General features: G+C 50.9%; 5 protein-coding genes across 5 annotated transcripts; 3 read left to right on the top strand and 2 right to left on the bottom strand.

Moving 5' to 3' along the window:
- The first annotated feature begins 185 nt into the window (after positions 1–185).
- Positions 186–1229, top strand: N7473_012355 (mitochondrial 54S ribosomal protein uL23m). Its single transcript, XM_057158294.1, has 3 exons — positions 186–291; positions 438–725; positions 833–1229. The coding sequence occupies exons 1-3, from the start codon at positions 212–214 to the stop codon at positions 1083–1085; spliced, it is 621 nt and encodes a 206-aa protein (XP_057004144.1). The 5' UTR covers positions 186–211; the 3' UTR covers positions 1086–1229.
- A 69-nt stretch (positions 1230–1298) lies between these two features.
- Positions 1299–4733, bottom strand: N7473_012354 (putative LON domain serine protease; the record flags this gene model as incomplete). The annotated part of the gene is given in 4 exon segments (XM_057158293.1): positions 1299–1605; positions 1662–3521; positions 3533–3905; positions 3974–4733. The coding sequence occupies 4 exon segments, from the start codon at positions 4731–4733 to the stop codon at positions 1518–1520; spliced, it is 3081 nt and encodes a 1026-aa protein (XP_057004143.1). The 3' UTR covers positions 1299–1517.
- A 505-nt stretch (positions 4734–5238) lies between these two features.
- On the top strand, positions 5239–6335 carry N7473_012353 (porphobilinogen deaminase; the record flags this gene model as incomplete). The annotated part of the gene is made up of 2 exons (XM_057158292.1): positions 5239–5506; positions 5584–6335. The coding sequence occupies 2 exons, from the start codon at positions 5239–5241 to the stop codon at positions 6333–6335; spliced, it is 1020 nt and encodes a 339-aa protein (XP_057004142.1).
- A 144-nt stretch (positions 6336–6479) lies between these two features.
- N7473_012352 (IGBP1/TAP42 family protein) lies at positions 6480–7784 on the bottom strand. Its single transcript, XM_057158291.1, has 3 exons — positions 7552–7784; positions 7217–7493; positions 6480–7160 (listed from the first exon to the last, which is right to left on the bottom strand). The coding sequence occupies exons 1-3, from the start codon at positions 7761–7763 to the stop codon at positions 6585–6587; spliced, it is 1065 nt and encodes a 354-aa protein (XP_057004141.1). The 5' UTR covers positions 7764–7784; the 3' UTR covers positions 6480–6584.
- A 519-nt stretch (positions 7785–8303) lies between these two features.
- Positions 8304–13462, top strand: N7473_012351 (uncharacterized protein; the record flags this gene model as incomplete). Its single annotated transcript, XM_057158290.1, has 11 exons — positions 8304–8437; positions 8491–8693; positions 8747–8850; positions 8900–9165; positions 9220–9327; positions 9379–11554; positions 11617–12017; positions 12071–12596; positions 12652–12837; positions 12901–13053; positions 13112–13462. The coding sequence occupies 11 exons, from the start codon at positions 8304–8306 to the stop codon at positions 13460–13462; spliced, it is 4608 nt and encodes a 1535-aa protein (XP_057004140.1).
- Between the last annotated feature and the right edge of the window lie 367 nt (positions 13463–13829).

The following is a 13829-nucleotide window of genomic DNA, read 5'->3' as shown; positions in this document are numbered from 1 at the left end:
AATACATACCTATTCTTAGCCTATTAGCTACTCCAAGATCTTTGTAGGTTTCCTGATGGATGTCTGGATGCTCTCAAAGTCTTGGCGTTGGTGGACGAAATGTACGGCGGGCGATGCGGCCACTAGCGCAATCTGGAAACCCGCAAAAGATACTCGAGGCAACTCAGTCCGATCTCCGTCCACCACCAACCAACAACCACATATCTTCACAATGGTGCGCCGAGCAGTCGCAATCCCCAAGGCGGCGAAGAATGCCTTCGTGCCGCCCTCCCAGCGCAAGCAGGTCTTTCTGTACGTCAATCCCTTCCGAACCTCTCCCAAACCACCGCATCAAATTTCAGATCCGTGAGACCTGGAATCAACGCCGACAAATCTACGGCTCTACAGCCTCACCCTCTAGCTCGGAACTCCAGTACTAACAATATTGTTCAATGCAGGCCTGAATTCGTCATTTCCCTCGTCCGAACACCCTTCCTCTCTCCCCGCTATGCCCAATTCCGCGTCCCCCTCAACTTCAACAAGCTCGATCTGCGCGATTATCTCCAGAACTTATATGGTGTCGGCGTTGTCAGTGTTCGCAGCTATATCGAGCAGCAGCCTATTACTCGTATGACGCGAGATGGACGCAATATTGGTGCATGGCGGCGGCCGCAGGCGCAGAAGCGGATGACCGTTGAACTTCGCGAGCCTTTCGTGTACCCCGAGGAGCCGAAGGATCTCAGCCCGTATGTATTTCCCTGTGATCTCTTTCTATGCAGGGAATTTGTGCATGATCGGCATGCGATTGATGGTATTGAGTACATTGCTAACAAATCGTCTTTAATTCAAACAGATGGGAGAAGAGCTCTTGGGACGCCAGCGAAAAATGGCAGAACAAGATGCAAAAGAAGATGCAGGATGGACCCCACAAGGCCGAGGAGCCCGATACCGATCTGCGCAGGGCCTTTGAGGAGCAGGCTAAGGAGATTAAGAAGAACCCCGAAGAGTGGCGGTCATCTTCGAAGGTGTTGGGTTGGGACTTTGCGCATAAGGAGTTCACTAGGACGGGACGGAAGTCGGCGGCGCCTAAGTGGATGTCGAAGTAGGCATTGGGCGGCCTTGGATTTGGGTGTTTGGCTCTTTCGATTTGAAAATGGGTGTTTTTGTATTATTTTCATACGCTCTTGGGGCACATCTTGTATTATATCATCTTGAGGTCGCGATAGGTAGATCTCAATGTTCGAGCCCGTGTTTTTTCTGCAAGACAGGTTTACTGTACCTTAGATATGTGAACGGTAGTTACGTTGTATTTTTGTAGATCTGGATAACGAAATAAATTGATGGATATAGACATAAGAAATACTGGACGACATGGTAGCATCGCAAAGTCAGAAAGATTAATTACAGTCAACGGTGGCCACGAGGGTCAACCACGCTATGCAAAACGACGGGGGGTGAGGAGGCTGGAAGAACGGCAACAAAAATTACAAGAGATCTGACAAACACATCACAGTGAACTTTGTCCAAGGTCAAGCGGTCTACAGGCGACTCTCGACAAAGTTCACCTGGTGCTGACCAGGCCAGTGCGCATCGGGCCAGATGTGGCGAAGAGCCTCCCAAATGTGCCTGCGAAGAAATGTTAGAATTGAAGCAGATGAGGAAAATGTAGTGATGAAACTTACTGGACGTAGATGATCTCCAGGCCCTCGCTGACCTCCCGCGGGACATCCTTGACATCCTTCCGGTTAGGGTAGGGCAGCAGGACAGTCTTGACACCGGCACGCAGAGCACCAATGAGCTTCTCCTTGATACCACCAACGGGCATGACGCGACCGCGCAGAGAGATCTCGCCGGTCATGGCAATCTGTGGCGGAACTGCCTTGTTGGTGAACAAGGAGATCAACGCCACGGTGTGAGCGAGACCGGCTGAAGGCCCGTCCTTGGGAATGGCACCGGAGGGGCAGTGGACGTGGAGGCTGCGACTCTTCATGATGTCCTCGCTGGGGTCGTGAGTGAGTCCCAGCTCGAACGAGTGGGCCTTCACCCATGTGAGAGCAACCTCAACGGACTCCTTGAGGACATCACCCAGCTTACCGGTGAGCTGGACACGCCCATTACCAGGCATGTCAGCCACCTCGATGAAGAGAATGCTGCCCTGGCCGCCGCTAGAGTAGGCAACGAGGCCAGTGACCACACCAGGACGGCCGTGCTTCTCGGCAATCTCCTCTTCGAAGCGTTCAATGCCCAGAATTTCCTCCAAATCTTCCAGGGTCACAGTGGGGTTATACTCATCCAGACGGGCGGTGTCACCGGCATCAGCATACTGCACAGCCTTGTAACGGCAGATCGAGCCAAGCTCACGCTCCAGGTTACGAACACCCGATTCACGAGTGTAGGATGTGATAGTCTTGTCAATGACCTCGTCGGACAGATTGATCTGACTATCGGCCAAGCCATTGGCGCGGACCTGCTTGGGAATCAGATGGCGCTTGGCAATGTGTCGCTTCTCAACGGTGGTGTATCCCGAGAGCGAGATGGTCTCCATGCGGTCGAGAAGAGGCGCCGGAATAGTATCCAGTGAGTTGGCAGTAGCGAGGAAGAGAACCTTGCTCAAGTCGATGGGAATATTGATGTAGTGATCAGTGAAGGTGTGGTTCTGTTCGGGGTCCAACACCTCCAGCATGGCCGCAGAAGGGTCACCCTGGAAGTTGGCACCTCCAATCTTGTCGATCTCGTCAAGCAAGAACACTGGGTTGGCGACACCAACCTTCTTCAGTCCATTGACGATGAGACCGGGCATAGCAGCGACATAAGTGCGCCGGTGACCGCGGATCTCTGCTTCGTCGCGGACACCACCAAGAGAGATACGGTGGAACTTGCGGCCAAGCGAGGCGGCCACAGACCTGGCCAAACTAGTCTTACCAGTTCCAGGAGGACCAACGAGGAGCAGGATAGGAGACTTGTCAGTTGTGCGCTTAGACTTCAGAATCTCTAGACGGGTCTCAATCGCGACCCGATCAGCCTCCGAGATCAAAGGAACATCGTTCTCGAGGTCTCCGTGGGAGGCGGCATCCAGGTCCTGCGTGAGGCTAGTAATCTGCCGCTCCACGTCCTCGTTGGTGTTCTGCTTCAACCGGAGCACAGCCAGGTACTCCAGCAGTCTCTTCTTAATCCGTTCCAAGCCGTAGTGATCCTCATCGAGCTGCTTACGAGCACGCTTCAACGTATCAGGACCAAGCTGGTCTTCGGTGACCTTGGCCCATGGAATCTCAGCCAAGTTCTCCAAGTATGTACGGCAAACACCGTACTCGGCATTGGCGGGGTTCATCTTGCGCAGGCGCTTAAGTTCCTTGTCCGCAACCTTCTGAGCCTCTGGACTGAGCTGCGCATCCTTTAGCTTCTGAGCCAACTCGTCAATCTCATTCGGCTCCTTCTCTTCATTGTCGTTGCCACGGGCACCAGCCGGTCCAGGTGGCGTAAGACCTGACAATCCCTGCATCGCACGTCTTGCCAGAATCTCGCGCTCGCGTGGATCGATCTGGCTGATATCAACATTCGAGTTAGGGGGAAGGAGGTTGTGGTGATAGATGTCACCTTCACGCTGCTCTTGATATGCTGAGCCTGGCGAGTCAGTATCTCCACCACGCGCTCCAATCGCACCTTAACATCGAATGAGGCCAATACCCGCAACTTCTCTTCAAAGCTTGCATCGGATACATCGGCCATAAAGTCAGCGAGCTTTCCTGCCTGGCCTAGTTCTGATTTCGAGATGTACAGTTCAAACTTCCGTGCCACGAGTGGCGACAGGCGAGTCGAGGCGGCAGATAGCAACGAGGATAGACGAAGAAGGGTAAGGAGCTCGCGGGAGAGCTGTCGCAATTGTTGGAACAATTCAGTGGCCTCGGAATCGCCATGGATAGATGAGGCTAATAGGTGATAAGTCAGCAATCTGCTTCTTGACTCATTAGAGTTAACATGTCAAGGAAGAACCTACTGCTCTCATCATGAAGGTAGACCTCCGCTTCAAAGAATGGACGGTCCTTCAGGATCTTCTTAACCGTGAATCGCTGGGAGCCCTGAACCAGAAGGAATGGTTCGGCATAGGCCCGGCGCTGGACGCCGATCACCTTACCAACCGTACCGAAACGGAAGAGGTCATCCTTCCGCGCCTGGCCTGCATCGATTGAATCGTAATCCTCCTTTCGGTCATCCTCCGTCTCATCACCCTCTAGTAGCTGTTGTCCATCACGACTGAGGAATGGTGAGCTCAAGGGAATACATCCGAAGGTGATCGAATTGCCGTCACGCTTGGAAGGTCGGTCAACCAGAGACGACAGCAGGTTGGTGAGATCTGGGCGGTTAGAGACCGGAATGCGTAGAGTCACACCGGGAAGCAGAACGGAGCCCTTGGCTAGAGGCACCAGAGGGAGCTTGGTGGCTCTACCGCTGTTGGATCCCATCTTGAATAGCCCTCGGGAATCGAATGGTGGCGAAATACAGCGATAGGGCCTCAGGAGTGGACGGGAAGAGACAAGAGCGGTGTCTAGGAGTGTAAGACGTGTTGTTGGCTGCCCACAGAGTAGTAATCCGGGGAAGGGAGATAGATGGGGAAATGGAAGAGGAAGAAGAGGAGATGGCCGAGGAAGAGAGTGGTGGTTCCAGAACCTACTGTAGACCAACCAGACCAGTACTAAAGTAGCGAGTTTAGCTTTGGGGGGAGTCCGGGGGAAGAAGGCGATAAGGGCGAGTCGCATGTCTCGTAATCTCCACGTCCCGAAGCCGAGGTTAGTCTCCGTACTGTACGTCAGATCTGCTGATCCACTGGGGAAAGGGTACAGTAAGAAAGGGTACAGTAAGAAAGGGTACAGTACTACACTGTAGATACAAGCACTTCGGCCATAATTAAGTGAATATGCATAGTATTGTATGGTAGCTCGATAGCTGTATTCCACGCATATTCAAGCGTCATTTATCCCCTCACCCCGCATCAAAGAGTTTTTCTTCCCCCTCTAGCATGCTGTAGCTTGTAACCGTCTGGTGTGATCCTCAGCCGGTGTGGCCGTGTCCCGTGATCGGACACCCTCCACGGAATTATACCCTCTTCCGATCCTCCGCTTTGCACGCCTCGACTCCATTCGCGCTTTCCTCGGCCAAACCCCTCGGCTTGCTCACGAGGTGTCATTTTCCTGATTGGTACAATTGACGTGATTCATCTGACTGCCGTCTTGTCTTCATCCCATCTCACCCCTCTATTTCACGATGGCCGCCCCCGCCCCCGCCACCAAGACTTCCTTCACCATCGGCACGCGTAAATCTAAGCTCGCATTGGAACAGACAGAGCTGGTCGCCGCCGCCCTCAAGAAGACACACCCTGACTATGAGTTCAAAATCTTCTCCAAGGAGACCGCGGGCGATCTCAACACGAAAATTGCCCTGCGCGATTTTACGACCAAGAATTTGTGGACCGAAGAGCTGGAGGAACTGATGATCGATGGACAGGTCGACTTTATTGTCCACTCTCTCAAAGGTTAGCGCAATCTCATGGTCATTGAAATTGATCCTCCTAGTCTTGCTCAATGCGCTCAAACATTCAAAATTCACTAGATGTTCCCACCGTCCTCCCCGCCACTTGCACCCTCGGCCCAATGATGCCCCGCGAAGATAGCAGAGACGTGCTCGTCGTGAAGCAAGGACTGTCATACAAGAGCTTGGCCGAGATCCCTGCCGGCTCGGTTGTTGGAACCTCCTCCATCCGCCGAACCGCCCAATTGGCCCGCAAATACCCTCATCTCAAGGTCCTTGATGTTCGCGGCAACATCGGCACCCGTCTAGCCAAGCTGGATGCGGAAGACAGCCCTTACACCTGCATCATCCTTGCAGCCGCTGGTCTGCTGCGCCTGGACCTCGGAGACCGCATTACACAGTACCTGGACTCAAAGAGCAGTGGAATGCTCTACGCCGTCGGACAAGGTGCCTTGGGTATTGAGATCCGGAAGGAGGATACCTTCTTGAAGGACATGTTGAGCAAGATCGGTCACCAGGAGACCACCTACGCTTGTCTCGCTGAGCGCAGTCTGCTGCGAACCCTTGAGGGTGGCTGCAGTGCGCCATTGGGTGTCGAGACCGAGTGGGTGCAGACTGCAGAGGGATCCAAGAAACTGCGAATGCGCTCTGTCGTTGTCAGCGTCGACGGCCAGCAATGCGCACACGTCGAAGTTGATGGCGATGTTGATTCAGCCGAGGGCGCAGAGGCTTTCGGTGTCACGGTGGCCAAGGCCTTGGTGGAAGATGGCGCGGGCGTGATTCTGGAGGAGATCCAGCGCAACAAGGTGGTCAAGGAGAATGTCTCCAAATAAACAAAATATTTTGATAAGACTCTAGCCATGTATAAAATGTGGTCGATACCCTGCTGAAAATGAACGAAATTAATGAAATCAATGATCCTATCATACGATTAAACTTGGTCCAATATACAATACGGGCCCATAGGGCATGAATCATCCATTCAATAATTTCACTCTACTTCGACAACACCGTCTATTGCAAGGCATCTAGGAATAAGAAAAATACACTGGAATCTTCCAATTCGTAGCGGCTGTACATTCTTAGCCGCGGTTTAGTGTATTACCCGAACCCTTAGGGTTCGCCTCCACGTATTCGTCCCAGGCACGGGCTTTCATAGTCTCTTCATCTGCCTTATCGAAGTCATCCTCATCAACCTCTGGTTTGATACCAGACTGTTCGCCTCCCTGGAGGACATTGCCTCTCCGATGTTCTTCATCCAGGTACTCCTCGATCGTCATAGTCGGGAGATTATGACCAGAACGGAACACTCCTTGCTGCAGCTGCGTGCGACGATCCAGCAATGTGAATGGCTGCATTGGCTTGCCTTTGCTGTTCAAAAGTGGTCCGTTCCTTCCCCGGCCCAGAAGTTGTGACAAAGACGGGTCCAGTCGATCTGAGTAGTTTGCGCCTCCTAGGTTACTTCGTTGTCTCGAGTCATCGGCGGTCGGTTGCGTGGGGGCGGGGGCATTCCGCATGGCAGATAGCATTGAGAGTTCTTGTACCAATAGATCCATGGCTTGGAAACTCTGGTGGATATAGAGCTGCAGCTCAGCTAAGTAAAGTCGTCGGGTATCGTCATCGTCACTTTGAAGTCGAGCTTCGTTGCGAGCAAGGTACTTCACATTTTGTTAGTCTGGAAGCCAGCAGCGGTTTAAGCACATATAAAACGAACCTCTAGTTTTTCCTTGAGCTCCTTTTCTTCCCGAAAGCGTCTCACTTTGATGTCCCGCCGAGCTGCGGCATCGTTCAAGGGTGCGAGCGTGAAGGTTGAGGGATTGGCCATGTATTGTTCAAAGAACTTCTTGTCTCCAGCGGACAGTAACTCGTATTCGTCGAGTCGTGTAATAAATCGCTCATATTGTTCCAGGGCGCGCCGAAGGGTAGCTTCGCGATCAGCAGACGGACCTCGCTGCGAGAGTTCGGCAAGATGGTACTCCAATGTCATGTACCTGAACAGGCGGGGATTAGCTCACAGACAAGCATGTACCAGTTGCTCAAGGATCTCACTGAATATCTCCCGTTGACATATCGTCTAGCGACTCATTTGAACTGAATAGTGACAAGATGCCGATTTGTCGTTGGCATTCGTGGAATTTGGCGATCGTCGCATTGACTGCGTCCCGGTAGCTTTCGGTGTTGGTATCTCCCCTTGACTCTAGTGCTGTCTTAGCATCCTTCGCGGACGTAAACAGAGACCGAAGGCTTTGGGACTCTTCCATGTTGGGTGATTAGACTGAACGAAGGAGAAGGGAATAAAGTCGGAGTGGTTCTTGTGTCCCCGCGATTCTGGCGGGAGATTTGGCGAGGCGATAAGGCGCGATAAGTGGGGAGCTCCATCTTATCAGTACGAAGAAAGGTAAACTGGAAGTGAAGTACATTGCTGTCTCGAAGAGAAAACTTCAAATCATTGATCCCTGACTCAATTAAGAGAATAACTTTCTCATTAGCCTCTCATTTTGTTGAATCCGTTCGTCACCTGATCAGCTCATTTCAAAAAGGTATATACCACCTAGCTAGCAAACAAACAATCAGCAGCATCTCACTCTCCTACTATATATAAATACACACAAACTTCTCTCTTTCTCTTCTACTCTCTCTCACAACCATTCGACCGAATTTTTACCTACCTACAAGGCTACAAAACTACATCTATACGGAAATCTACTCCTTGTGACAATCTATCTCATCTGATACCACCTTTACCTCTATGAAAAAACCATCCTGATCACATACTTCACCAAAGATTACAGAAAACAACCATGTCGCCTCTTGATGCCTACGAAGAGCCCCCGGCGAGCTCCTCAGATGAATCTGATGGGGAGGCTGAAAACAACGTTGCCCAAATAACACGCTCTCATCGTCAGCGGCTTCAAGAGGCCCAATTCCAATCTCTGTATGTTCCAAAATGAACGCTTCTTCTTTCACTCCCAACTGACCGACTTACAGACTCGTGCAACACGCAAACCGTGAGCGAACGACCGAGAAGCCTAAAAAGACTGGAGGCCCAGACTCTCCGCGTGAGCACCTCAACATTTACCAGTTGCTCAAAAGACAAGAGATTGGTCTCGGGGATTTGAGCCCTCGTACGTACCAAATCGAGCTATTCGAGCGAGCAAAGGCCGAGAATACCATCGCGGTTCTAGACACAGGTTTGAACTATCTAATATTTATCTCAAGACGAGAATGTTAACTAAAGCAATAGGATCGGGAAAAACCTTGATTGCAGTCCTCTTACTCAAGCACATCCTGCAACAAGAGCTGATAGACCGTGCAGATGGCAAGGCTCCTCGGATTGCCTTTTTCTTGGTATGTTGATTGAGATTCTCCAGAGTATTCAAACGCTGACAAGAACTAGGCTCACAGCGTGACTCTTGTGTTCCAACAGTCGGCGGTGTTGCAGAACAATCTCGACCAAAATGTGGCACACATATTCGGTGCGATGGGACCAGATCTCTGGGACCAAAAGATCTGGGATGACTACTTCACCAAAAGCATGGTAATTGTCTGCACAGGCGAGATCGTCAATCAATGCCTGCTCAATGGATTCATCAAAATGAGTCAAATCAACATTTTGATCTTCGATGAAGCCCACCATGCGAAGAAGGATCATCCTTATGCACGGTGAGCTTTCTGATCATGGCATTTAGTCTCAAGCAATAATCTGACAATCAATAGCATCATCCGCGACTCTTACCTCAAAGCCCCCTTGTCCGAGCGCCCTAGAATCTTTGGGATGACGGCTTCTCCGGTTGACGGAAAGACTAAGATGACCGAAGCAGCAGCGTATGTCTATACTACTCGTGGAAAACTGAGCACCTCTAATCATTTCTATAGTCAGCTCGAGATTCTTCTTGGTAGTCGGATTGCCACTACTGCAAACATGGAGGCGCTCCGTCAAATCGTGAATCGACCATTCGAGGAAACTTGGACCTATTCGAATCTCGAACTACCTTTTGCAACAAAATTGTACACCCAGCTGCAAGAGAGCTTCGGAAAGGTCAAATCACTTGAACCTGTCTTTAGATTCGCTTGGACTGCCAGCTCAGAACTAGGCGAATGGTGTGCGGATCAAGTGTGGATTCAAGCGCTCAGGGAGGACGTGATACCCCATCTCGAAAGTGCCACAGGGAAAAATCCGGAGTCCGACCCTTGCGGAACTGAGGCGACTCAAAGGGACCTCTTGAGTGCCAGAGATGCTTGCGAGATGGTGAAAACCCACGAATTTCAAAACCCGTGGGCCCAAGGCCAGCTGAGCTGCAAAGTTCGACTCCTTGTCGAGAGATTGGCAATGCATTTCGGCACCTCAAACAGCAAGAAGTGCATCGTCTTCACTGAGCGACGGAATACGGCCAAGGCCTTGCTGCGCCTTTGCGAAGTGTTGAAGATCCAAAATCTTCGCCCCGGGATCCTAGTCGGCGTTCGAAAGTCGGATATCACAGGAAATGTTACGTTCCGTCGCCAGTTTGAGGTGAGAGGTCAGTTTCAAGACGGGACGGTCAACTGTCTGTTTGCGACGGCGGTTGCAGAGGAAGGACTCGATATTCCCGACTGTAATTTCGTCGTCAGATTTGACCTCTACGACACGCTCATCCAGTACATTCAGAGTCGCGGACGTGCACGGCACGCCCAATCGACGTATGTAACTATGGTTGAAGAGGACAATGAGAGCCACAAGAGAAAGTTACAGGAAGTGCGCGAAGCAGAAGTTCTCATGAGATCATTTTGTGAAACGCTCCCCAAGGATCGGTTGTTGTGTGGGCATGACTATGACCTTGACTTGAAGACGGTGCTTGGAAAGCAGAAGGGGCAGAGATCTTACACCATCCAATCTACTGGAGCAAAGCTAACTTACGGGCATGCAATTGACGTTCTAGCCCGTTATGCAGCATCGCTGCAGTATCAGGAGGAGGAGGTTAATCAGAATCAGGATCAAACTCAAACTGACACATGTGCCTACGTGAACTTCACCACGATCTCCTCTGGAGACAAATTTGTCTCCGAAATCAGGCTTCCTGACAAATCTCCTGTCAGGGGCGTGATAGGCACCTTGGAATCAAGTAAAGCCATGGCCAAAGGTTCCGCAGCATTTGACACTTGCCTGGTGCTGCGGAAGAGCAACCTGTTAGATAACCATTTCAGGCCAATCTTCCATCGACGCCTACCTGCCATGCGAAATGCAAAACTGGCAATTGCGTCGACCAAACAGGAGAAGTATGACCGGCGTTGCAAGCCTTCACTGTGGACTCATGAGATTGGAACCATCCCAAAATTGCTCTATGCTATGTTGATCCGGTTCAGCCCTTCAATGCCGCTGACCCGACAGCATGCTCCGCTGGTACTCCTTACTCGCCAAAAGCTCCCGAGCTTCCCTAGTTTCCCTATCTTCTTGGTTGATAACATAGAAACGACGGTTCAGACGATTTGTCTCGAGTGGCCTCTCGCTGTCAGCTCTGAGCAGGTGGACTCCTTGACAGACTTTACAGTCTCTGTCTTCCGCGACGTATTTCACAAGATCTTTGACAAGACGCCCGAGGTGTATCCGTACTGGCTAGCCCCAGTGCGCTTGAACACGGAGATCTCAAATCCTGCTGAATTGCCAGATGGATTGATTGACTGGGAAGTCTTGAGCTTCGTTCAGGAGCATCGCGAGTGGAAATGGTCTGAAGACATGGACCCTGAGTCTCTTCTCAATCGATTCATGTACGACCCATGGAGTGGAAAGTACCGATACTTCCCACTCAAGATTGATCCCAATTTGCGTCCATCAGACCCTCCACCTTCGTACGTGACACACCGCCGAGATGTGAATATGCAAAATATCATGAACTATTCTTCGAGCTTGGGCAAGAAGTCACGGAACGTCTTCTTGGAACGTTGCAACTGGGGTCAGCCAGTTCTGCAAGTTGAGATGGTTTGTCTTCGCAGAAATTTCCTGGACAAAGCGAATGAATTCGAGGAATCCGAGAGGGCAGTCTGTGTGCTATGCCCGGAAGCCGTGATGCTCTCGGCGGTAAGTGATACCTCCATTAATGGCTTGATGATGAACAGATCATTTTGACATTTCTTTTTTAGATTCCTTTGCCAACGGTTGCATCATGCTTGGCTTTCCCTGCTATCATTAGCAGGCTAGAGTCCTATATGATTGTGTTGGAGGGCTGCGAGCACTTGGACCTTGATCTTAGGTTGGAATACGCCTTGGAAGCCTTTACAAAGGACTCCGACAATACCGAGGAGCATCGGGAGGAGCAAATTCATGTGCAACGAGGCATGGGCAAGAACTACGAGCGTCTGGAGTTCTTGGGTGACAGCTTCCTCAAGATGGCCACATCAATTGCTCTCTACTGCCAGAGACCGGATAACAATGAGTACGACTATCATGTCTACCGGATGTGTCTCATCTGCAACAAGAACCTATTCGAAGCGGCAGTCAAAGTTCAGCTCTATGAGTATATCCGGAGTCGTGGGTTTTCTCGGTATGTTTTGTAAGGGTGCTTGTCTTCGAGACGTCGACTGACACTAGCCACAGCCACACATGGTTCCCTCCAGGTCTCCGTCTTCTCCAAGGGCGTGACTTCACCAGGAATCTGAAGGCGGAAGATAGTCATGACCTTGCAAAAAAGACAATTGCAGATGTTTGCGAGGCCCTGATTGCGGCGGCACTACTATCAGGAGGCAAGGATCATCGCTTTGACATGGCTGTCCGTGCCGTGACCCGCTTCGTCAAAAATGAAAACCTCACGGTGACCCATACTGCAACATCTTGGGCAGACTACTACTTGTCCTACACGAAGCCAAAGTGGCAGGACAATGTGCCGAACGGATACGAGTTGGATCTTGCTCAGCAGATATTCAGGAAGCTTGGCTACCAGTTCAGGTATCCGGCCCTGCTGCGCTCCGCATTCACACACTCCTCTCTTCCACGCCAGCTGGCCATTGTACCGTGCTACCAGCGTCTCGAATTTCTGGGCGATGCACTTCTTGACATGGTGTGTGTCGAGCACCTGTTTCTTCGCTTCCCCGACAAGGATCCCCAATGGCTCACAGAGCACAAGGTAAGTAGCCAATGATCCCATGAAGGAATTTACAATTACTGATATATGATCAAAGATGGCAATTGTGTCTAACAAATTTTTGGGAGCTCTGGTGGTGCATCTCGGACTTCATCGACATCTCCTATACGCCGACGGTCCTATCCAGGGGCAAATCACTCGGTATGCGGAAGAAATGCAGACTGCCGAGGCTAAAAGTGGAGGTGTGATGGACTACTGGCTACATACCACGGATTCTCCAAAGGTAAGTCCGCTTGCGATGATCACAGTTGAAAAAGGCATAAGGCTAATGATAACGGAAATATAGTGTCTCCCTGACATGCTCGAAGCATACATCGCGGCAATCTTCGTGGACTCAGGCTTTGACTACACCGTGGTTGAGGAGTTCTTCAACACCCACATACTGCCATACTTTGTGGACATTTCTTTGTATGACACGTTCGCCAACAGGCAGCCGACGGTAAGACATTTTCCCCTATTCAAGAATTATCACTGGACGAGAATTGACCAGACTATAGACTTTCCTGTTCAACCGGCTGACCAATGACTACGGATGCAAAGATGCTTGTCTGAAGGTTGGAAAAATCCCTGAGTCTGATTCAGATCAGCCGATGATGCTCGCTGCTGTGATGGTACATGGGCGACCCCTAGGGGAAGCGGTTGGAACATCAAGTCGGTATGCCAAGGTCAGGGCAAGTGAGAATGCCATCGAAGCTCTGGAGATGCTGCTACCCACCGATTTTCGCCTGAAATTTGCTTGCGACTGCCAATCGACCGAGACAAATGCAGAGAACGAGGCCAAGGCGAAGGAAGAGAAGCTTCTCGATCTGCAGGCTGATCAGAAAGGGGGCAGGAATCGGGTGCCTTAATTTACGCAATCTTCGATTTGAGATTGCTTGTATGATTAGAAAAACTGCAGACCATAGGGAATGCAATGAAATGTGTATGAGTATAAGTTAGAAGGACCAAGTAATGATGGTGTATAGAGTACTCCGTAGCCCAGTCCCATATAGAAATTGGCATGGCACCAGATCAATGGAACGGCCCAGGAACCCGGCAGCCGTCACATGGTTGGACGTGAGACGCCTAACCCGATTGGGAAAAGTGCATCCCCTGAAGTACAACGAACAAACACCGCGTATCTGTTATCTCCATCGACCGACACTTTTCTCTTCATGCTCGACCCCCGACTGCGTTCTCCGAGAAGTATTTTTTTAATTTAGATCTCTTGCTCTT

This window comes from Penicillium subrubescens (assembly GCF_028828155.1).
Source record: "Penicillium subrubescens strain IBT 31985 chromosome Unknown utg000010l_segment0_segment0, whole genome shotgun sequence".
NCBI lineage: Eukaryota > Fungi > Ascomycota > Eurotiomycetes > Eurotiales > Aspergillaceae > Penicillium > Penicillium subrubescens.
Note: the sequence above shows the minus strand (reverse complement) of the source record. Positions and strands in the feature narration are given on the sequence as shown.

What these genes read in the sequence shown, in the direction of transcription:
- N7473_012355 (XM_057158294.1), top strand. Translation starts at nt 212, where the DNA reads ATGGTGCGCCGAGCAGTCGCAATCCCCAAGGCGGCGAAGAATGCCTTC. An exon ending in CAGCGCAAGCAGGTCTTTCT is followed by an intron (nt 292 to 437) that starts GTACGTCAATCC and finishes TGTTCAATGCAG; the next exon opens with GCCTGAATTCGTCATTTCCC. An exon ending in GAGCCGAAGGATCTCAGCCC is followed by an intron (nt 726 to 832) that starts GTATGTATTTCC and finishes TAATTCAAACAG; the next exon opens with ATGGGAGAAGAGCTCTTGGG.
- N7473_012352 (XM_057158291.1), bottom strand. Translation starts at nt 7,763, where the DNA reads ATGGAAGAGTCCCAAAGCCTTCGGTCTCTGTTTACGTCCGCGAAGGAT. An exon ending in ATGTCAACGGGAGATATTCA is followed by an intron (nt 7,494 to 7,551) that starts GTGAGATCCTTG and finishes CCGCCTGTTCAG; the next exon opens with GTACATGACATTGGAGTACC. An exon ending in AGCTCAAGGAAAAACTAGAG is followed by an intron (nt 7,161 to 7,216) that starts GTTCGTTTTATA and finishes CAAAATGTGAAG; the next exon opens with TACCTTGCTCGCAACGAAGC.